The sequence below is a fragment of the Ornithorhynchus anatinus genome, chromosome X5 (genome assembly GCF_004115215.2).
Source record: "Ornithorhynchus anatinus isolate Pmale09 chromosome X5, mOrnAna1.pri.v4, whole genome shotgun sequence".
In the NCBI taxonomy this organism is placed as follows: Eukaryota; Metazoa; Chordata; class Mammalia; order Monotremata; family Ornithorhynchidae; genus Ornithorhynchus; species Ornithorhynchus anatinus.
The window spans coordinates 42,547,038-42,572,320 of record NC_041753.1 but is presented as its reverse complement, the minus strand read 5'-3'; the positions used below and the strand labels follow the sequence as shown (position 1 = coordinate 42,572,320).

General features: G+C 41.7%; 1 protein-coding gene across 2 annotated transcripts in view; it reads left to right on the top strand.

Annotated features, from left to right (window-relative positions):
* Positions 1-25,283, top strand: part of ADAMTSL1 (ADAMTS like 1) — a 320,400-nt gene that overhangs the window by 6,263 nt on the left and 288,854 nt on the right. For both annotated transcript variants that reach the window (XM_039910787.1, XM_029055244.2), the window contains exon 2: positions 20,296-20,423. In XM_039910787.1, the coding sequence (XP_039766721.1) occupies positions 20,296-20,423 (128 nt within the window). The remainder of the gene's footprint in view (positions 1-20,295; positions 20,424-25,283) is intronic.

Genomic DNA, 25,283 nt, shown 5'->3' with positions numbered 1-25,283 from the left:
AGAATTTTATGAGGAAAAAAAGTTTTACGCCCATTTCCTTATTAACTTTGATTTTCTAGAAAATTTGGCGTATACTTGTTATTTTCACCAGTCAGAGGTGGTTTCAGTCAATCAGTAGTATTTATTGAGTGCTTTAATCTGTGCAGAGCATGGAATTAAGTGCTTAGAGGAGAACAATAGAACTAGAAGATACAATCCCTCCCCTCAAGGAATTTACAGTCTAGTTCGGAGGAGAAACACAAAATAAATTACAGGTAGGAGAAAGAATAAAATGGAAAGATGGATATGTGGAGGGCAATCCTGTTGGTTCTACCTAATCCTGTCAATTCAACCTTCACAACATAGCTAAAATCCACCCTTTCCTCTCCATCCAAACCGCTACTGCCTGAATCCAAGCACTTATCTTATCCCACCTTGATTACTGTAACAGCCTCTTCGTTGACCTCCCTGCCTCCTGTCTCTCCCCACTCAGGTCCGTACTTCACTCTGCTGCCTGGATCATTTTTCTACAAAACCACTCAGGCCATGTTTCCCCACTCTTTGAGAACCCCCAGTGGTTGCCCATCTACCTCTGCATCAAACAGAAACTCCTTACCATTGGTTTTTAGGCATTCCTCACTTTGCCCTCTCCTACCATACCGCACTGCTTCCCTTCTACAACCCAAGCCTCACACTTTACTCCTTTAATAATACTACTACTAATAATGATGATGATGATGGTATTTGCTAAGTGCTTACTATGTGAGAAGCACTTTTCTAAGCACTGGGGTGAATACAAGGTAATCAGATTGTCCCACATGCAGCTCACAGTCTTAATCCCCATTTTACAGATGAGTTAACTGAGGCACAAAGAAGTTAAGGGACTTGCCCTAAGTCACACAGCTTACAGGTGGCTGAGCTGGTATTAGAACCCATGACCTCTGACTCCCCAGCTCGTGCTCTTTCCACTAAGCCACACTGCCAACCTACTAACTGTACCTCAGTCTCGTCTCACTGCCAACTTCTCACCCATGTCCTGCCTCTGGCCTGGAATGCCCTCCCTCTTCATCTTCAACAGATGATAATAATAACAGTAAAGATGGTATTTGTTAAGCATTTACTATGTGCCAGGCACTGTACTAAGCTCTGGGGTGGATACAAACAAATTGAGTTGGACACAGTCCTTGTCCCATGTGGGGCTCACAGTCTCAATCCCCATTTTAGAGAGGAGGTACCTGATAATAATAATGTTGGTATTTGTTAAGCGCTTACTATGTGCAGAGCACTGTTCTAAGCACTGGGGTAGACACAAGGGAATCAAGTTGTCCCACGTGGGGCTCACAGTCTTAATCCCCATTTTACAGATGAGGTAACTGAGGCACAGAGAAGTTAAGTGAAGTGCCCAAAGTCACACAGCTGACAAGTGGCAGAGCCAGAATTCGAGCCCATGATCTCTGACTCCAAAGCCTGTGCTCTTTCCACTGAGACAAGCTAGAGATGGGCCCAAGGCACAGAGTAGTTAAGTGACTTGCCCAAGATCACACAGCAGACAAGTGGCAGGGCCGGGATTAGAATCCATGACCTTCTGACTCCCAGGCCCGTGACCTATCCACTACACCATGCTGCTTCTCACTTTACGATACTGCTTCTCTCCCTGTTTTCCAAACCTTATTAAAAGCCCATCTCCTCCAAGAGACCTTCCCTATGCCCTCATTTCCTCTTCTCCCACTCCATTCGGCATCACCCTTGCACTTGGATTCGCAATCATCCCCATAGCACTTATGTACATAGCCATAATTTATTAGTTTATATTATTATCTCTCTCCCCCCTCTGTACCATAAGCTCATTGTGGGCAGGGAACATGTCTACCAACCCTGTTATATTGTACTCTCCCAAGCTTAGTACAGTGCTCTGCATACAGTAAGCGCTCAATAAATAAGATGGATTGATTGCTGCAGGTGATTGTTGGTTCATAAATACAAAGGTGGTATAAAAGTGCTGAAGTGGTGGTTAGGTGGATTTAACAAGGGGAGAAGAGAGTTTTCCAGATTTCAGAAGGGCTTAGGAAATGGGGGCAACTGTAGTCTGGTGGATTTGAAGGGGTAAGGGAGTTCCAGGCAGGAGAAAGGAGTAATGGGTTGGAGGCAAGAGAACAACAAGTTACCTTGAGAGGAATGAAGAGTGTGAACTGGGATGTGATGGAAGAGAGAATAGAGTAGATAGGTAAGAGGGAGAGAGCTGATAGAGCCAAAGGTCAGGAGTTTCTGCTTGATATAAAGGAGAACGGGCAACTGTTGGAAGTTTTCGAGGCATGGGGAAACGTGCAGAAAAATGATCTGAACTGGAGGCAGAGAAATGGAAAACCAGTGAAGAGGTTTATGCAGTCGTCCAGTCAAGTCAAGTCAAGTGTCTGGACTGGGGTGGTGGCCATTTGGGTGGAAAAGAAGGGGAGGATTTGGGAAATGTTGTGGAGGAAAATTGACAGAATTTAGTAACAGATGATGGGAGAGTTGAAAAAGAACAAGGAGTGAATGGTAATGCCACAGTTAGGAGGGAGGATAGATGATACTGTGGTCAACTGTGATGAGAAAATTAGATGCAAGAGAGGATGTAGAAGGGAAGATGAAGAGGACGTTGGCAGACATATTGAACTTAACATGCTGGTACTTTAGCCATGTGAAGGTGCCCTGGAAGAAGAGGAAATATGAGATTGCAGAGACGATGAGAAGTCAAGACAAGCGAGATAAATTTTGGAGTTATCCATAAAAAGATAGTAGCCTGAAGACAGGGAAGATGAAGTCTCTAAGGGAGTTAGTGTAAAATGAGAAGAGGAAGAAAAACAGGGCCTTGAGGGACAACCAGAGTTAGGGCTGATCAGTGGAAGAGAATTCAGTATAATGACTCAGAGCAGCTAGAGAGATGAGTGCTGTGACACTGTGTATCACTCACACTACCTAACCTTGGTTTTCCCTACAAAGACAGCTGAGGTCAAGGAGCATTAGGATAGGCCTACAGCTGCCTGCAAATGCACCCACAAAGCGGCAGGTTGAAATGGCAACAGAGGCTTTAGTGGACCTGGTGATGGAAACTGTCTTCCTCCTCCTCCTCCTCTTCATTTTGTCTTCTTTTATGGGACCTGCTTCCCCTGACAATTTTCTTCTCTTACCTTAACTGCTCCAGCTGACTACTCTGATCACTGTGGCCAAAAGCAGGACTTCGTGAGCCCCACAGACTGTCTTTCAAATGATAGAAAAAAGGGAAGGGTGGGCACTTTGATGGCAATCCCACCCAATGGAATCCAGATGCCCCAGTGTTAGACTTACACAGTTAGGTGAATAGTAGAAAATAATACAGTGGAGTGTAAGTGCCTTAAGTACCTTATTGGTCTGTGTGGAGAGAACTCTCGAGGGAGCAGAAGGAAATAGAGTGTGAGTTGAGGGAGAAAAAAATCTGTCGGGAATAATTTTAAACATAAAAGTTTCAGCTTTGGTCTGAGGATTGTGATAAAATTTCTGCCGCTTTCCTAGTCCCTAGAGTAAACATCCAGGAGGAAACAGAGGCGTGGCTGCCCTTTTTTATTTTGCTATGCAATTGGGATTAAAAACTTTCTTTTTGGGGTTTAGCTGTGCACTCTCTTTCCATTTCCCTTCCTGGAACTGAGGCACTGAGAGATGAGAATATTTTAAAAAAATATTCTATCACTCAGTTGATAATATTTTTAAGGGTCTACTGTGTGTAAAGCACTATACTAAGTGCCTGGGAGAGTACAAAAAGGTTAATAAACATGGTTTATACAGCCACATTGCACTGGGGCCTGGTTATACTCCCACTGCTCATAAATGGGATATTTGTATTATCTGCGTATATAAATAATTTTTGAAACACTTCCCAAAAGAAGAATTTTGAACTTTGGGTTGTATGCAATTGGCTCTGGAAACAATATCAAGCTCAAGTGTTTCACTGGTACTGGAACTTCTAAGCTATAATTTATCATGATTTTAGCCGCACCCATCCATCAATAAATCATTCAATCAATTGTATTTATTGAGCACTTGCTGTGTGCAGAGCACTGTACTAAGCTCTTGGGAGAGAACAATATAACAGATGTGATAGACATGTTCCCTGCCCACAGCTAACTTACTCTCTAGAAGGAAATTCCACCTATGACTGGAATAGAAAAGTAATGATATGTATTCAGCGCTTACTATGTGCTAAGCACTGAGGTAGATACAAGGTAATGAAATTGGAGACAGTACCAGTCCAACTCACATCTCACAGACTAAGTGGTAGGGAGAACAGGTATTTTATCCCCATTTAATGGAGAAGTCAAATGATTTGCCCTGAGTTGCACAACAGGCAGGTGTCAAAGCCAGGGTTAGAACCAAAGCCCTCTGACTCCCACACTGCTGATCTTCCAACTAGGCCATGAAGCAGACACCATTTTCTAAACTTTCTTATCACTCAATCAAATCTTAGCATCAAAGAGATAGACCTTTTAGAGAATGTTTTTAAGTGAGAGTTTGCATGCTTGCAGAGTATGTATGTATTTGCGGTTTGGCCAGCCAACCCACTGTAACTCATTCTCATCTATCTCATTGCCAACCTCTTGCTCAGGCCCTCCTTTCTGCCTGGAACTCCCTCCCCCTTCAGATCCAGCAGACTTCTGACCTCCCCATCTTCAAAGTCCTTTTGAAATCACTTTTCCAACAGGAGGCCTTCCCCATCAATCTCTCCTCTCCTCATCCTATATCCTCCCCAACTCCCACTTCAGCATTTCTGCACTACTTACATACTTGGGTACTCAAAGACCCCCATAGCATTATGTTCATATCTTCAACCCCATTTTTTTCATGGTCTTTGTTAAGCGCTCACTATGTGCCAGGCACTGGACTAAGCGATGGGGTAGATACAAGCTAATCAGGTTAGACCCAGATCATATCCCACATGGGGCTCACAGTCTTAATCCTCATTTTAGAGATGAGGTTACTGAAGTACAGAGAAAGTGGAGTGACTTGCCCAAGGTGTCACAGCAGAGAAGTGGTGGAATCAGAATTAGAACCCAGGTCCTTCCAACTCCAAGGCCTGTGCTCTATCTACTAGGCCATATTGCTTCTCTATTACTTCATCCTGTCTGTAACTAATTTCAATATCTGTCTCCCCCTTGCAGGATAAGAAGCTCCATAAGGGCAGGGATCGAGTCTACTAACTCTTGTAGAATCCCAAGCACTTAGTAGAATGCTCTGCCCTCAGTAACCATTCAAAAGATACCTTTGATTGATTGATTACAGTGTATATATATTTTGTGATCTCTTCCATTATTTAGAGAACACTTGTAGTACAGTGGAATGATTTTAGAGCTTAGACCAGTGTTTAAAGAAGCACTGTTCCATTGAGCCAAGTTCTCCTACCATAGGAATTCCAGAATTGTCAGGTATTGAAGCAAGTGGGGGCTTTCCATATACTTTACCATGACTGGGTTTCATGCTGTCTGACCATTCTAATTTGGTTCCACTGCATTTCTTTCTAATTATCTTTTTTTTCATTTCATTCCCTGAAGTGCAATGATTAGAGCATGCTTCAACTCCAGCCCAAAGTAGACCTTATCTAATGGTCGTGGTGAAATCAGAAGTTGTTTTGCATTAGAGAGCAAAGATGCAAGAGGGGAAAAATGGCATGAGTGAGCTCACACTATAAAGAGTATGTGAGATTTATTCTACTTCTGAGGCAAGAAATTGCAGAAGGCTAATAGTCTCACCACCTGTGAATTATTTGGGCATACCTCATAAGTGGATTCTTTCTTGTATTTGAGAAGAGAAATAAGTGGAATGTTGCCGTTTCTTCACTACATTAATTTTGTCAGTTTCCATTTTCATCATCATTGCTTTTTCAGATTTTCTTCCAAGACTCTAGTCATTCCAAAACCCAGGCTCTGGGGTTTTAGTTTTCCGAGACCATCTTAAAGCAAGTTCAGTCTGTCAGCACAGGGAACTGGGACAGATAGGGGGAAATAGCGTGTGATACTAGAAGACATCCTGATATAAATTCCAAGAACACTAAAGAAATGAGGCAGGAAATTATGTGCAACATGTAATAAATCCAAACTCTCCAATAAAATAAACATAACTTGCTTTGTTCCCACAGTAAGGTAATGTAGGGTGTCGTATTTCCCCTGCTGTTTTGTTGGATATAGTCTTAGTTTCCCACTTGAAATCTGCCAGAGTATTGTTCTAATTTGGGGTTTATCAATAGAACTTGAAATGAAAAGGGATAAAGGAAGCAATAAGAACCCCCTACTGTTCTGGTGCTGAAATAAGATGGAAAAAAATGTTTTAGAAACTGTCCATTATTTCCTGTGTGACTGTTAAAACCATCTGTCATTGAGGGCTAATATGGCAGTCTGATATGCAAGTCCACTTTGCCTGTCTCTTCATTTTGGGAAAGTAGATGAATTGTGTGATTACAAGCATATTTTGGAATCAACATTGTAATAGTTCACGGCTATTATCATTGTAATAGTTCAAGTTCTCACGGCTTTGACTACCATCTCTACGCAGATGACACGCAGATCTACATCTCCGCCCCTGTCCTCTCCCCCTCCCTTCAGGCTCGCATCTCCTCCTGCCTCCAGGACGTCTCCACCTGGATGTCGGCCCGCCACCTAAAACTCAACATGAGCAAGACTGAGCTCCTCATCTTCCCTCCCAAACCCGGTCCTCTCCCAGACTTCTCTATCACCGTGGATGGCACGACCATCCTTCCCGTCCCGCAGGCCCGCAATCTCGGTGTCATCCTTGACTCGTCCCTCTCGTTCACCCCACACATCCTATCCGTTACCAAGACCTGCCGGTTTCACCTCTACAATATCGCCAAGATCCGCCCTTTCCTCTCCACCCAAACGGCTACCTTACTATTACGGGCTCTCGTTATATCCCGGCTAGACTACTGTGTCAGCCTTCTCTCTGACCTCCCTTCCTCCTCTCTCGCCCCGCTCCGGTCTATTCTTCACTCTGCTGCCCGGCTCATCTTCCTGCAGAAACGATCTGGGCATGTCACTCCCCTTCTTAAACAACTCCAGTGGTTGCCTATCGACCTCCGCTCCAAACAAAAACTCCTCACTCTAGGCTTCGAGGCTCTCCATCACCTTGCCCCTTCCTACCTCTCCTCCCTTCTCTCTTTCTACCGCCCACCCCGCACGCTCCGCTCCTCTGCCGCCCACCTCCTCACCGTCCCTCGGTCTCGCCTATCCCGCCGTCGACCCCTGGGTCACGTCCTCCCGCGGTCCTGGAACGCCCTCCCTCCTCACCTCCGCCAAACTGATTCTCTTTCCCTCTTCAAAACCTTACTTAAAAATCACCTCCTCCAAGAGGCCTTCCCAGACTGAGCTCCTCTTCCCCCTCTACTCCCTCTGCCATCCCCCCTTTACCTCTCCGCAGCTAAACCCTCATTTTCCCCTTTTCCCTCTGCTCCTCCACCTCTCCCTTCCCATCCCCACAGCACTGTACTCGTCCGCTCAACTGTATATATTTTCGTTACCCTATTTATTTTGTTAATGAATTGTACATCGCCTTGATTCTATTTAGTTGCCATTGTTTTTACGAGATGTTCTTCCCCTTGACGCTGTTTAGTGCCATTGTTCTCGTCTGTCCGTCTCCCCCGATTAGACTGTAAGCCCGTCAAACGGCAGGGACTGTCTCTATCTGTTGCCGACTTGTTCATCCCAAGCGCTTAGTACAGTGCTCTGCACATAGTAAGCGCTCAATAAATACTATTGAATGAATGAATGAATGAATAGTTACCATTGGTTGGCATTTTATGTTTTTGATTTATACCATCAGCTAGGTGCCCTTTAAAAATCTAGTTGAAGCACCTTTTTCTTTATAGAAAAGAAGTTTGAACTACTGAGAAAGTGAAGAAATAACCAGGGATTTATATTTAAAAGATATAAATCAAGGTTTTTGGCAAAACTTTAGAATCATCTTTTGTTTGGAGACTGAGAAGCGATATGGTATAGTGGCAAGTACAGAAACAGCAATAAGATAGATCTATGTTCTCTTAATAGATTTGTTTCTGGCTCTGTGGGCTTGGGAAAGTTACAAAACTTCTCTGAGCCTCATTTTCCCATCTCTCAGAGGAGGATAAGGGTATTTTTTTTGTCTCTCACACTGGAATTTTATGAGAGAAGATGGATGTGGTGTCTGTTTTGATGGCTAAATGGATGTTGCTGCATAAGTGCAAAATATTTTTTGATTCATCATGCAAGAACATGTACATATGATTATTTACACATGTGTGAGGATGGAATCAAAGAAGTAACAGAAACCTATATAGGTTTCAAGTTGTTCCAGCTCTCCTTTCTTTACATTCTATAATTAATCTGTAAGAAACAGACGTATCAATTCAATATACAACCAAATGAAAGGGTGTTTAAAAAACTTGATTTACATTCAAAGTCACTCCTTCGAGCTGTGATCCTTTTTTATTTCCCATATTGGAACCTGACCTTAGCTAGCACATTTCTTTTTCTCAGTATTTACTTTGAACATAAACACTTGCCTTTTAAACTTTTGGGCTGTGCTAAGACCTAATGTACTCAAACCTCACCTAACCAGCTCCTCATTAAAGTGAAAAATCTCTAATCCACCTGGGCACAGAACAGTTAACTGTTAACAAGGGCAAGTTACTCAAAGGTATTAGAGATAATTTTATTATTTCTGCACTTGGGCTATTTCTCTAAATTTTAGATAATCTCCCTAGTGATCTCCTAGTTCCTACATAAATTTCTTATTTTCAGATTCCTTTACTTCCTCTGATTTAAATGTAAGTATGATATGATTATGGCCTAGAGGATAGAGCACGGGTCTGGGAGTCATAAGGTCATGGGTTCTAATCCTGGCTCTGCCACTTGTCTGTGATGTGACCTTGGGCAAGTGACTTCATTTCTCTGTCCCTCAGTTACTGCATCTCTAAAACGGGGATTATGACTGTAAACCCAGTGTGGGACAAGGGACTGTCCAACCTGATTTGCTTGCATTTCCCCCACTCCCATGCCCCGCAAGTTCCTGGTACAGTTCCTGACACATAGTAAGCCCTCAATAAATACCATAAAAAAGAGGGTTTTTTTTTCCAGTATAAAATTTGGTTTTCACTCGTGTATGACACAAGTTTAGTGCCAAGTGCCAAACTAAGGTTTGTGGAAAAGGTGCAGGATAATTTGACAAATCACCGCAATTGTGCACCACCACTGTGTCAGCCCGACAATGGATAAGGTGTGGTTTTAGGGCCTGAAACTTGTTATTGGCTGGTAGAGTGATGCATGATGTTGACAATTCACCACTAGGGTTAGGTCCAACCCCAAATTGGGGCAGCAAGCTGAGACTGCGTAGCATTAGCTGATGCATTAGCATTAGTGCTGGCCATATGTTGGAAATATAGTCAGCCTAGTCACAGACACCACCCCAGGGATCCCTCATCTCATCAGTTGGCCAGTCCAGGATTGTAAAAGTTCAAAATATCAACCATTTACCAGTTCACACCTGCCAAATTGTCCTATGTATTTCCCACATACTTTAGAATGGCATTTAGCTTCCTTCTAGCCACTTGCCTATATGGACCCAAAATTACATTTACATTACATTTTCTACCCTCAAAAAAGGCTGAAAAACTACACTTGTCTTGAATGGGCATGCCCAAAGTGTTAAAGGAAGTTCAGTAAGGTTTTTGTCATAGGAATCTTGTACTTTTTACACAAAAGCCCTTTTCCTCTGGAAAGAGCACAGGTTTGGGAATCAGAGTACCTCCCTGCTGGGGTTATGCCATCAGTTCTATAGGTTTCTGGCCAAAGAATATCCTTGGGAATTCCACAAGATGGACAACTCAGTAAAGTCCTGAAAAATAAGTGACTTACATGGGCAACAAAGGACTGTGGAGTCTACCAAGACTGCCACCTGCCTCATTACAGCATGGAAAAAACCTTGACATGCCCTTCCCAGTCTGTTTCCTCCTGCCTGTCCCTGAAGTATCAGAACGAGCCTCATTTGTGGTTCCCAATGTGAGTCTCCATTTTAATGTAATAGTTAAGATTTTTAAAGCTGGAGAGAAATTCTGCCCTTTAAATATTTGTCTAGGTAACTCAATGATTACGGGATGATTCTGAGGCCCCAGAACACTATAACTTATTTGACTATTATATTATCAATGTCCTTGATTATCAAGAGGCTCTAGATGGTGAATTGGATCGCTGGCTAGTTTCTGTCTCGACCTATTTATATATCAAGCAGATTGTGATAACTTATAATAAGCATTTTCATCCTCATGTGGAGCTTATTGTTTCTCCACATGGACGCCTTATTCTGCCATTCAGATTCAGGCTTCCAAGTCACTCATCCCCCTATGCAATAACAGCTAATATCATTGTCCTCGTTCTCATCCTCCTCCCCACCCTTAAGTATCAATTCCATATGGAACATTCCCCTTCAAAGGGAATAAATCAACTGGAGCTCTAAGCCAGGAAGAAATACATGGGAGTGTGGAATAAGGGGGAGAATCCTGTGTCTGATTATTCTCTGGAGAGCACAATTAATATTTAGTCAGAGTTCATCCTAAAACTCCTAGATCTAAATATCTAAACTTGAAGCTTTTACTTGCCTGAAAATTACAGCTCCTTTTAGAAGAAGGTATGCTCCTTTTGCCAGAAAAATAAAAATAAATAAATGCTGCTGAGGATCCTGAATTTAATCTTTTTCCAAATGATTAAGATGCTTAGACTTTGAAGTTGCTAAAAGACTTCTCTTCATCATCACCATCAATATTAAAAGCCCACCTGTGTCTGATACTGTGCTGGGCTTGGTACAAAATAGATTTCAAAGCATGGTCCCTGCCCTCAAGGAGTTTATGTCCCAAAGCAATGCCATTCTTATAGCTGACAAGGAAAGAGAGGAACAGACAGACAGACCTGTTCAAAATGGAGCTAGAAAGGAGATCTCTATGGTGTTATGCTTTTCAATATATTCTTTGGCTACAGTTCATTCTAATATTTAAGTAAGGCACTCTTTTAGGAATTTAATGATCCCAGATGATGCTGTTCATAGTTAATGCAACTGCAGGTAAATAATCCCTTTGCCAAATAATACTGAATGGACAATATATACAGTATATTTATTGAAACACTAGCCCCCTACTTTTTTTAGCTGACAACACCATCAGCTAAATAATATAAGAGAGTTGTGGAGACTCATATAGTAAAGAGTTTCAAAAAAAAGCTAAGTTTAAAGAAACTTCTCAAATTCCCCAACCAGATTATTTTCTTCTGAAATACTGCACATGGGGTTCCTCGAGGCGTGACGTCCCTAAATAATTTTAGCAATTGATTTTTTTATATGCTAAATGAAACATTATTGTAGGAATTATATCCAATCCAATAACCTTTTGGGGTGGGAAAAAAGCACAAGGAATTTTGCTTCATTCATTCATTCATATTTATTGAGCGCTTACTGTGGGCAGAACACTGTACTAAGTGCTAGGGAGAGTACAATGCAACCACAAACAGACACATTACATTCCCTGCCCACAATGAGCTTACAGTCTAGATGGGGAGTGACTCATTGACCTTTAAGTCCTCTTCCCTCTCTTCTCCTGTGGTCTTTATGGGCGACCCCCAGATGTTGTTATTAATAATAATTAATATTTATAATAATAGTAGTAGTATTTGTTAAGTGCTTATTGCGTGCCAAGCAAGGGATAGATTCAATATCATCAGGTTGGAAACACTCCCTATCCCACATGGGAATCACAGTCTAAGTGGGAGGAAGAACAGGCTTTGAATCCCCATTTTGCATATGAGGAAACAGAGGCACAGAGAAGTTCAGTGACTTGCCCAAGGAAATACAGCAGGTAAGCGGCAGAGCCAGGATTAGTACCCAGGTCATCTGACTCCCTGACTCATGCTCTTTTCCTTAGGCCATGGTTGTCAGACTGTCCTGAAAGCATAACACCCTCCCCACTTGATTGATTGATTGTATCTTTGCCCCAGCCACTACTAAACCAAATATAGCTCCAGCAGTGTCAGGGTGGGGAGTATATGAGTGTAGAGAAAGAGCCACATGTGCACTCCAAAGAGGATAAGAGGATAAGAGGAAGAAAATTTCCATTTTGGGACAACACAAGCTTTTGCTGACTCAGAATAATTATAGCCTTAATTAAGCCCAGTTCCCCAGTAGCCACAATAACCCTGTCACTTAATTTTTCTGGGCCTGTTTCCTTATCTGCAAAATGGAGATTAGATTGCTGTTTTTCCTCCCGCTTAGATTATGAGCGCTGTATGGGACAGGGACTTTGTCTGACCTGATTGAGCTCCTCTTCCCCCTCTACTCCCTCTGCCATCCCCCCTTTTACCTCTCCGCAGCTAAAGCCTCATTTTCCCCTTTTCCCTCTGCTCCTCCACCTCTCCCTTCCCATCCCCACAGCACTGTACCCGTCCGCTCAACTGTATATATTTTCGTTACCCTATTTATTTTGTTAATGAATTGTACATCGCCTTGATTCTATTTAGTTGCCATTGTTTTTACGAGATGTTCTTCCCCTTGACGCTGTTTAGTGCCATTGTTCTTGTCTGTCCGTCTCCCCCGATTAGACTGTAAGCCCGTCAAACGGCAGGGACTGTCTCTATCTGTTGCCGACTTGTTCATCCCAAGCGCTTAGTACAGTGCTCTGCACATAGTAAGCGCTCAATAAATACTATTGAATGAATGAATGAATTATGTCTACCCCAGCGCATAGTACAGTGTTTGGTGCATAGTGAGCACTTAACAGATACCCCAGTTGTTATTATTATCATTATCATTATCAGCCAAACAGTGGTATTTATTGAATACGTAATCTGGGCACAGCACCGCACAGTGCAAGGTGCAGTGAATAGGTTGGCTTTAGAGGAGAGAAGTGTGTGGACTAGCGAGGTAGGGTAAGATGGGGAGGGCTGATTTTCTCAAGGCCTACAGTAATGAGTTTCTGTTTGATACAGAGATAGATAGACAGCCATTGGAGGTGTTTGAGGAGTGGGAAGAGGTGGACTGATTGGTTTTAATTCTGCTCGGATGTTACTACTGACAATACAGTTTTATAGGGACGAGTGTGGCTAAGGCCAATGTATGTCCAACATTCTCTTCTACATTTTGTGCTATAAATATTGCCCTTTGCTGCTCTGTTGCATTTGCTCCCTTACAACTGTCTGAGGCTTGTTTGAGGTTTTGCTTCCTTGAGTCTTTAAAGTATTTCTTCTGTCGACCACATTAATGGTACCCCATTTCAACTTACCATAGTGCTGCATATCCTGCTGTTTTTCATTCTCCTCACATGTCACGTTTGAGTTAAGTTATGATGGAACAAGCATTACTCCTTTTGAGGAGTATTGCTTGCATTCCAGGACCTCATTGTTTCTGATCATGTTTGGCCATCTGATATTAAGTATTGCATAAAAATAGCATTGTTGAAACTACTCTCCAAGTTATATGAGATAGACATCTGTGATTGGTTCACCAATTCTCCCCTCTTTTCAAAGGAGATTGGACACTTCCCACCAATTCTCACCTTTTTTCAAAGAAGATTGGACACTTCCTCTGCAATTGCACTCAGAAGTTCACTGTAATGGTAAACCACATGGCTGATTCTGCTCCAGTATTTGAGGAGCAAAATTTTGTGATTGAGGTCATTAGGTAGCCCTAGTGTAGTTTTTCATTATTGGATGAACCCACTGGTTCAGATGAGTCAGAGAGTAGCAGGAGTGAGAAGATTGGAAACATGGAAAGAGCTATGAAACCTGCAAAGCAGCTGTAGATGATTGACTGTGATGACTGCATGGCCAATTAGCATAACTAAAATATTTTTAAACATTTCAGTTAGGTTAATCGACCATACAGTCATCATAGTCAATCACTCTATTAAAGAATTCTTATTTCAGGAGTGTGCTTTCCCCCATGATTCTGAGCACTAATAACATTTCTGCAGTCGTCTACATGAAATTTAGTCCCAAATACATGATGATTATGGTATTTGTTAAATGCTTACTATGTGCCAAGCAGTGTTCTAGGTGCTGGGGTAGATACAAGGTAATCAGGTTGTCCTATGTGGGGCTCAGAGTCTCAATCCCCATTTTACTGATGTGGTAACTGAGGCACAGAGAGGTGGCTTGCCGAAACACACCCAGTAGACAAGTGGCAGAGCTGGGATTAGAACCCACGACCTCTGACTCCCAAGCCCGTGCTCTTTCCACTAAGCCATGCTGCTATTGTAAATAAGTTTAAGTAAAATTTGTTACTATTTTGGAAAGTATCTAAATTAGTATTTTGAATTGCAATTTGGAAAAATCACTGATCAGTTGTATTTATCCAGTGCTTACTGTGTGCAGAACACTGTACTAAGAACTTGGGAGTATACAGTATAACAGAGATGGTAGACACAATCCCTGCCTGAAGGAAACTGAGATAATTAAAGTAGCTAGCTCACTAGGAAATCAATTCACAAAAGGAGAGGATGTACTTTCCAAGTACTTAGTACAGTGCTTTGCACACAGTAAGTGCTCAGTAAATATGATTGAATGAATGAACAAGGTGTTTGAGTTTGAGGGGGTGTCAGAAGCATGTCTATCTCGGGAGCAGCAAGCAGTGGTGGAGTGTGAAATTCCCCAGAGGTGCTCTTGTATTGTTTCCTTTGGTCCCTGGTATGCATAGTTTTTCAGCTGCAGGGATTTTTTTTTTCCCAGAACTTCTTTTTGCCTCCTGAAGAAATAGGTGAAATATAACCAACTTACAGATCCAAGATAGAAATATTGAAAGCTTCAAATACATTCCCACAACTTGGAGATCTGAAAGGGGGAGGTTGTCTCCTTAACCATAACATTCACCCAGCTCTTTTGGGTCTTTAGGAACAAATAGATTTCAGGGTAAAGAAACAAAAGTCCATAGGGTTAGGTTTTCCTACCCTATAGCTTCTCTTTGCAAAATTATTCTCCTGGAGAATCCGGTCTTCAGTCCTTAATTGAGCAATCCTTAGCTGAGCAGTTCTGCTATTTTAATTTTATCGCTAGGCAAATGATTACTGCAGAAATAGAAAACCAGACCAATGGGCTATTCCTAGCACAAAATGCCTTTAAAACTTCCAGACCATAACATTTTGATAACCATCCAAATCTTGACTGTGATTTGAGCCTCGATCAGGATAAATACAGGTATCAATTGTGTTTACTCTCTGTTAGAGTTTTGATGAAGTAATAATAGCACCCATTGTGTTAAATTTTATATTTTTACATCAGTGGAAGGTGACAAGTCCAATATGTTCTTTATAAACTTTCTAGAGATAACTTACTTCATAATGCTCAATGGCCAGTTGAATTTTCCTTTATAGTAACCTTTATGAATCAACAATTACCAATATTAATTTTATTGGCTGAGAAATTGTGTTCTGGTCGAACCTTTCCAAAATACCAAGAGGTGTCTCAGCATTTTTTTATATGAACTGTATATCCTGGAATGGAATTATCAAATGTTAAGTTACTACTGTATATTTCTGAAATCAAACACCGGAGAAGCATTTAAAAGTAAAATCTAAACTTTATTTTCTAGAAAATTATGCTTCTCCTCCTCGATTCTGCTCCCAAATTAGAGGAATAAACATTTAAGGCACTGGTATGACCCGCCTGTTGATGATTTTGTGATAATTAAAATTGTGACAGAGTTCCTTACCAAGGTGGTAGGTGGCCTGAGTGGAAAGTAAGGAATGTATTTTTTTTTTCTGGATGATACAATGCAGAAATCCCTCTACCTGCTGATATGGCTTTTTATATCCTGCAACAATATAGGCTTTTCTCATCAGTAGCAAAGGAAATGTTTTAGGCAGTTGCCTCAAAGGAGCTTTGCATATTGTCACTGGCAGTTCATCATATCCCAAAACAGTGGGCTTGTGATAAGAACCAGATGATTTACATTTCTTAAGCAAAACCAGCAGCAAATTTAATCCCAGAAAGAACTGTGTCTCAATCTCCATATAAATTTGATGCTCTTTGGGTTTGTCCATCAACAAGATAATGACTTTCCCTAGGACTGTGCTACTGATTAATATCTGAAAGCCATTGGAAGCCACCTAGTATCGTCTCTGTTTTGTTGAGCAGACAGAAAACTGAAATGCTATATTTGGAATTGTTGGGGGAGATCAAGGGTGTATAAAATTTGCAATCAGGTAATAGGTGTGAGAAAAGGTGAGAGTAGACAGGAACTATGGGCTGAAAGTAAGAATTCCAAATTAGTATTTCAGTGACTCTAGGAAAAAAAAGATCCAAGCACTTTACTATCCTGCCGTTTTGGCTTTTACTCATTATCTAATGTTAGACTCTTGCACCATATTCCACTTCTTTCCACTTCTCCCAACCCCAAAACTCACTACAAAAAGATGGTTCTCTCATCATGGTGGGAGAGTTCTCCTATTGTTCGGGTTGCTTTAATTTCGAGGTATATGACATCCATCTTGTACTGTCACATACTGTTCCAGATGGTTTAGACTAAATGCTGTCTGGGGCTAGAGGTGAAGAGGCTAATTTTGCAGACTTACAACAGCACAAATCTATGGTGCAGATACTATACCTTTTTAATACTTAATAGTAAAATTTGACAAAAAATCACATATGTGATATGTAGGGTACCTAGGCTATGTACAAATTCTGTTTTACAAAATTCTAACAGCTTTCATTTTCTAGTCTAAACTCTTCTATTTTTTTTAATCTTGGGATGAAAGCATTTCCCACACATTCAGCATTAATGCATGTTCAGTTGCCATATTCTTATCATTTATGATTTCTGTAAGGACTTTTCCTCCTTCATTCAATAACTTACAGAAAGTCCATTGTATCCGAAGTTGTCCTAGAGAGTGCTGCCTCTATATGAGGTGGTACTTTTGGGGTCAGTTCAAGGTTATGTGTATATTGAGCATGGAATACTGGGGAAGTATTGCTTTAGGAAATTACTAGAAGCATTTGAAATACTTGCAGCTAGGAAACTTGAAGTCATTCACTTAAGGTTTTGTTTTACTAATTGACACATTTTGGAAGGAAAAAAATGAGAAAACATTTATCTAAATGCATTTTATGTCAAAAGAAAGAAAAGACAGAAACTTCCCTGAAGACTGCAGGAATGAGGAAAGCTCTTCTAATATCCATGGGAGGGATATAATGAACCGTGACCAGAGTCTGTATTCTAGGCAATTGGCATTTACTGATGCTTAGAGAATCATCAACCTGGGGAAAAGCCACCAGCAGATTGAGTACTTTCTAATAGAAGGAAAACTGGTGGAAAGTAGTTACCATCCCGAGGCAGTTTCTCAGGTCTATAGTCCTGCTTTAAACTTACTAAGTGTAAGATGACCATGAGGTGTGGCCTCCACACAGGCAGGACTGGGGGGAAAAAAACGGAGGGAGGGAGGTGGAAGGGTGGGGTGTTAAAATATGCCTGTAGGACAGCATTTCTTAAATTGGGGTGTAGGACCCTATGGAGTTGCAGTGAAGTTTCTTGGGAGTTGAAGAAACCAAAGCTTCTGAACAGTTGTTTAGCAGTATTAGAACTGTTGCTTATATGAAAAGGAAGGGCAGATCTACCTCACTCCCTGGGCCCTATCTCTGCATCTGACTCTTCCTCAACCTAGAGAAGCAGCATGACCTTGTGGAAAGAGCATAGGTCTGGGAGTCACAGGACCTGGCCTCTAATCCTGGCTCTGCCACTTGTCTGCTGTGTGACCCTGGCTAAGTCACTTAACTCCTCTGTACCTCAGTTACCTCATCTGTAAAATGGAGATTGAGACTGTGAGCCCCACATGGGTCATGAACTGTGTCCAACCGTATTATCTAGTAATAATAATAATAATAATAATATTTGTATTTGTTAAGCGCTTACTATGTGCAGAGCACTGTTCTAAGCGCTGGGGTAGACAGGGGAATCAGGTTGTCCCACGTGGGGCTCACAGTCTTCATCCTCATTTTACAGATGAGGGAACTGAGGCCCAGAGAAGTGAAGTGACTTGCCCACAGTCACACAGCTGAGAAGTGGCAGAGCTGGGATTCGAACCCATGACCTCTGACTCCCAAGCCCGTGCTCTTTCCACTGAGCCACGCTGCTTCTCATGTATCTACCCCAGGGTTTAGAACAGTGCCTGGCACATAGTAAGCAGTAAACAAATACCATTAAATCAAAACAATCAAAACATCAAACAGACAAAACCCCTTGAAAACCTGCTGCATTGTGGAGAAAGAAAGATCAGTACTTTGGGTTTTTGGTCAGCTATCTGCTAACGATGGTGCCTCCAAGACAAACCAAGGACATTAGTTTCTTTATTGTAGAGAGGTGTTGTGGGAGGTGGGGAGTTGTAGTAGCCCTCAGGGAACTCAGGGCTGAAAAAGTATGCAAACCACAGTATTGAGAACAGGGAGAATAAATCTAAGGGTTTTTTGGCAGCCTAAAGAAGCTTGGGTTGAAGGGTCCAGATGTGTCAGTCAGCACTTTTAACTAGGTCTTTAATTTACTAATTTATTTTTGAGTCTGACTTTCCAGGCTTCACTAGTTAAGTGTTAGCAAAAGCTGACATTTTTGAAAAGTTATCATAAAGTAAATAGGTGCTTGCATCTTAAAGAACTCAAGTGATAAACACAAGTTCTGACTGGATTTAGACATGTTATGTACTTACGCTGAGGACCCTCTTAAAAACTGCAATAAATAAATGCTTGAAATTTTAAATGGCCTTCAAGGCCATACTAGAATGTTAGACTTCATAGTAGAGACAAAAACCTGGCTCAGTTAAGAGGAGGAAAATCACTTTACTTTCTTTACCATTAAATATGGATTCAGTTGAAATGAATGATGTTTATTCCACTTGTTAAAGGAAAACTTGGAATCTGTTACAGTTTGAGGCCACATGCTTTCTGGGAATATATAGGTCTTATAACAAACTTTGGAATGCAAATAGCAGGCACATGGCTCTCTTCTGGGTGGGTGTGCAATTTATTTCAGAGAAATTTGGGCCCTTAATGTGTCTAGTTGTGCTGAAACATGTAATATGTGATGAGGTAACAGTGTTCAGTCAGTGAAGCTTCACTTCACAACTCTAATTGCTCTCTAAATTAGGTTTAGGATAAATACTGAACAATTTCAGCAGAATTTCAGAGTACTTGTTTCTCTAGAAAAACCAAATAACTGTTGCAATTTTAGTTCAGAAAGGTTCATCCCTAGAAAGCAGCCAGATGGAATAATCTCAATAAACTGGCATTCTGGTACCCTTATCTCACATGTAAATGCTAATAAGATTGTATCTTGGGGATGGAACACATCTGTGACTATTACATATGAGATAGTTTGCAGCTGTAGGAATTGAATGTATTCATTGCTTATCACATATTTATAGCATTTATCCTAGCATTTGTGGAGTTGACACACAATTAAGTCACATTTCAGCTTACTACAGATAAGGGAAGATTAAATTTTGTAAATGTAATTCTTGTAGCACACACAGTAGGCACATCTAGCATTTTCCCTCAATACCATCTAGTCTTTCCGAGAATCATTTGGTGCCACCCAGTATATGAGGCTTCCATGTAGACTTGGATCTCTTCTAGGATGTCAAATCTGGTGTTTTCATATGATCGGCATGAGAAAGAAGGGGTGGAAAATGAGCATTCGTATGGCAAAAGAACAAAGGAAGGTGACCATTTTCCCCCAGCCAATGTCAGTCCAGAATGACAGCTCCTGCTGTTGAGGTCTTATTTTCTTTAAAACTTTTTATTTTAAAAAGGAAGCACTTTCCCTTAAAAAGGAAATGCTTTGTGTTGCAGGGGCAGTTATTTTACCCATTCTTCAGGATGAGACCAGTTGGGTGCCATAATATATTTGGTGGGACTTCTGTCTAGGGATACTCAGAAGTTCACATTTTACATTTCTCAATCAATAGTGTTTATTGTGTACTTACTGTGTGCAGAGCACTGTACTAAGCACTTGGGAGAGTACAATACAACAGGGCACTTTCCCTGCCCACAAGGGAGCTTACAATCCTTACAAATTATGTTCTGCTCATATCAAAAAATAAGTTTTAAAATGGGGTATTTTGGACATTCCTACCTCATTTGCCTGTCCCACCCCCTGTTGTTTTTCTGCTGGATTTCTTGGCACTTGCTCTCTTGGGAAAAATGAAGGGTTGGGCTCCATTTGAAATATATTGGTATTGAAATTGTGCTGTAGATTTATTTGTCAAGGTATTGGGAACAGGATACTAATGAGAGATTTTGTTTTTTCTAGAGTTCTAGAACGGCTCGATCTGAAGAGGACCGTGATGCCCTATGGGACGCTTGGGGTCCATGGAGCGAATGTTCACGCACTTGTGGAGGAGGGGCTTCTTACTCTCTAAGAAGATGTCTCAGTAGCAAGTAAGCTGAACTCCCCACGGTTCTTTTGTATTCTGGCTGGGAATAAATGATGCTTAAATGAGGTTCAGCATAAATGTTGCAGCCCAGTGAGTTTTTGTATTCTTCTAGTCACTCTGTCACACTACTATTGGGAACAAAAAGAATGCATCGAAAAAGCTTAGCTTGAGTTCCATGAACTTTTATTCTCCATAGTCTCTGGGCCACTTTGGTCAGAATGATAATAGCATTTAACCTGATTCTTCATCTAAGAAAGAGGGAGGATGAGATGATTGAAAATCACAGAGGCTGCCCGCTACCATGTTTAGGCCAATTTATGTGCATTTAGGAAGCAAAGGATGGGTAGATTATTTTTGTTTTGTTTTATCAAATTTGCAATGAGGCTGTGTCCACCATATGCTTGGTGATATAGACCTAGAGCTTCTTTTAAGGAAAAATCTGTCTACTTTTACAGGATACCCAAAAGAATGCTTTAAAAAAAAGTAACACAGACCACAGTTTATCACTCGGGATATTTAGATGAATTAAATAGGGCCCAGGGTCCTTGAGTCCTGAGTTGGAGTTTCCCCTGAAACCTAATCTGAGTGACAGAGACCTCTTGAAGAGTTTAGAAAATGGGCCCTAACACAGCCATTCCAGTGTTGAGGACACATCTTCGGGGAGATGCTGGGATGTCTTAGTTCCATGCGGTCAATCCCCAATAGGGCCTTAATAATAATAATTATGGTACTTGTTAAGTGCTCACTGTATGCCAAGCACTGTTCTATGCACTGAGGTAGATACAAGTTAATCAGGTTGGTCACAGTTCCTATCCCACGTGAGACTCACGTTCTTAATCCCCATTTCAAAGATGAGATAACTAAAGGACAGAGAAGTGAAGTGACTTGCCCAAAGTCACACAGCAGAAATGTGGCAGAACTGAGATTAGAACCCAGGTCATTCTGACTCCTAGGCCTGTGCTCTATCCACTAAGCCACGCTGCTTCTCTCATTCCATCATGAAGAAGGCTCCCCTGCCCCTCTGAGAAGGCCATATCAAGGCTTGGGGGAATCTCTGACAAGGTGGCAAGGATGCTCACCCCTCTGCTTGCACTCTAAATAATAATAATAATAGTGATAATTATGGTGTTTGTTAAGCACTTACTCTGTGCCAGGCACTGTATTAAGCACTGGAATGGATACAAGTAAATTGAGTTGGACACAGTCCCTGTCCCACATGCCCATTTTTACAGATCAATGCCCATTTTTACAGATGAGGTAGCTGAGGTACAGAGAAGTGAAGTGACTTGCCTGAGGTCACACAGCAGACAAGTGGTGGAGCTGGGATAAAACCCATGACCTTCTGACTCCCAGGCCCATTGTCTATCCATGGCGTATATATTTCCTATATGCCTAGCAATTCTGGCATCAGGGCAGGTGTCTGCCTTGTTTTGATAGACAAAATAATAGTAATAATAATGTTGGTATTTGTTAAGCGCTTACTATGTGCAGAGCACTGTTCTAAGCGCTGGGGTAGATACAGGGTAATCAGGTTGTCCCACGTGAGGCTCACAGTTAATCCCCATTTTACAAATGAGGTAACTGAGGCACAGAGAAGTGAAGTGACTTGCCCACAGTCACACAGCTGACAAGTGGCAGAGCCGGGAGTCGAACTCATGACCTCTGACTCCGAAGCCCAGGCTCTTTCCACTGAGCCACGCTGCTTCCCCTAATAATAATGTTGGTATTTGTTAAGTGCTTACTATGTGCAGAGCACTGTTCTAAGCGCTGGGTAGATACAGGGTAATCAGGTTGTCCCACGTGGGGCTCACAGTCTTCATCTCCATTTTACAGATGAGGTAACTGAGGCACAGAGAAGTTAAGTGACTTGCCCACAGTCACACAGCTGACAAGTGGCAGAGCTGGGATTCGAACTCGTGACCTCCGACTCCCAAGCCCGGGCTCTTTCCACTGAGCCACGCTGCTTCTCTACCAAAATGGCAGGGAAGGGGGTGGTGGGAGGACTACATTACCCTAAGTGGATCCGGAGTATGTGTATCTACTCCACCCTTGATACGTGACAGGAGAATTGGAATCTATAATAATTATTCCTCCTTAAACTGAGGAGGCAGCATATGTAGATAATGGGGCTCTACTGATGAACCTCATCGTGGGCGAGGAACATGTCTGTCAACTCTGTTGTTTTGTACTATCCCAAGCGCTTAGTACAGTGTTCTGCACAGAGTAAGCACTCAATAAATACGATTGATTAAAAATACGATTAATTGAAAATTGATTGACATCATGAATGCACTGGTAACTCACCATCGAATTTGGAATTATGCTAAGGAAAAAAACAAAGCAAGTTATTGGAGGTACGGGAACAGTGGAGATTGAATCATTTTTACGAGAGGCAGACATCCATTGAGACTGGTCACACCACATGTTCCACTTTCCACAGCCTGGAACCTCCTAAACTGAAAGCAACATTCACAGCACGTTATGCAGCAAGCAAAAATGAATGGCTTTGGTGTGTCATTGTTTTGAAACCACACAGTTACAATTTGAAACGACAACATATGGCTTAGCAATGTAGCAACATTTTATAGTCAACCTGAGCAGTGAGACTTCCTGAAAAAAGGGTGTCTGACATGAGCAGGCAGAAGCTGAAATTAATAGCATCAGATGGCTAGCCTCTGTTGCTAACGAATCTGGAAGAAAGAACTATATCTCTGAGTGAAAGGTGAAGGGAGAGCCAGCAATAATTGTGAATTTCAGTAATTTTTTGCATTTGTTCCACGACTGTAGAATATCATTTTAATGCTGTGACTGGAGTTACTGAGTCAACACACAATGTATTTATTATCCTATCGAGTCACACTTCTAAATACGTGAGTCCGATAATCGAGGTAATTTATCGAGCATCTAGAAAATGCTGTACTAAATGTTGTAGTAGGCACTTGGGGGATTGAGAATGAAGTAGTCCCTGACCCTGAGCAGTTCACAATCTAAGAAGGGGGAAGGGAACCACAGAAATAATAATACAATGCTGTAAATTGAAAGTTAAACCGTTTCTGATGGAAAGCCGCCTCAGTGGGGAGCGTGGCTGAGGCTTAGAGGTGTTTGGGATGTAGGGAGAACATTCAGTTTCACACCAGTGGCAAGATGCTTTGGAAGCAATCTTTGCCTCTGCTTTCTGCTCTACCAGAGAGACGTGCTTGGTCACTGCAAGGAGGGTAGAGTTGCTCCGGAAGAAGGAACTGAAGCCCTGGCGTCCACATTTAACCCAGTGGAAGGGCTCAGGCAGCAATCAATCAGTGAATGAATGGTATTGAGCACTTTTTGTATGCAGAACACTTTACTAAGTGCTTAGGAGCACACAATACAACAGAGTTGGTAGACCGGTTCCCTGCCCATAATGAGCTCTGTCTTCTGGCTTTTCCTCCTCTGCCTTCAAATACTTTCAAACCTTCTCTTGAGCCTATTTTACCATCTCTCTCCTCCAAAGGCTGTCCAAAATACTTGAATGAGCTGTAGTCACTCGTTGCTTTCATTTCCTGCCCACCACATCTGTTCACAGACAACTGTAACCTGTAATTGATTGTAATCAATCAGTGGTATTTATTGAACACTTACTATGTGCAGAACATTGTACTAAGCTCTTGGGAGAGTACAATACAACAGAATTAGCTGTAATCTAGCTTTCCCACTTCATTTGAAGGAGAATGTGCTCACCAATATCTATTTTACTCTATTAATACTCTCCCAAACACTTAGTACAACACTATGCATTGTGCTCAGAAAATAGTACTCATTAAGTTCTAATGACATCCTTTTAGCTAAGTCTCCAATTTCTCATAATGCTCCTTCACCTATTGGATGCCTTTAACACTACTGATTGCCCCTTTCTCCTATGAATTTTCTCTCTTCCTAGATCTCTATCTACTCATTCTCCCCTCACACTTTAGCTGTGGGACTCCTACAGGACTCCTCTGTTTTCATCCTATTGGGAAATTTTGTTTTTTAAATGGTATTTGCTAAATGCTTACTAAGTGCCGAGCTCTGGTCTAAGTGCTGGGATAGATGTGAGTTTATCAGATTGGACATGGGGCTCAGAGTTCAAGTTTGAGGGAAAATAATTGAATCCCCATTTTACAGATGAAGTAACTGAGGCACAAGAAAGTTAAGTGACTTGCCCAGGGTAGCGCAACAAGCAATTGGCAGATCCAGGATTAGAACCCAGGTTCTCCGACTCCCAGGCCCGTGCTCTTTCCACTAGGCCACGCTGCTTGTAGAATTTATACATTCCCATGGATACAATGCCACCTTTTTGGGAAAGTACTTCTAATCCATCTCAACACCCCCTACCTCTCACCTGCCCTACCATCTTGCATTTCCTCCTGCCTCCAGGACATCTCCAGCTGCATGACTTGCAAGCACCTTAAATTAAAAATAGCTAAACCTGAATTCCTCCTAACTTTCCCAGTAAAATTGACATCATCATCATTCTCCCTTTCCCAGAAACTCACAACTTGATTTCATCTTTGACCCTTCTCTTTCACCAATATCGTCATCAGTATTTACTGAGTGCTTACAGTGCACAGAGCACTGTACAAAGCGCTTGGGAGAATACAACAGAGTTGGTAGACACTTTCCCTTTCACAACAAGTTTACAGTTTAGTTTGGCCACCACCCTGGTCTTAACCTTCATCACCTCTGGTTGGATTACTTCATCAGCCTCTTTAACAACCCATGCAGAATGCATCATTCCCTTCCTGAAAAATCCTTGATTGCTACACTGTTTTGTCTTCCCACTGCATTCATTCATTCATTTATTCAGTAGTATTTATTGAGCGCTTACTATGTGCAGAGCACTGTACTAAGT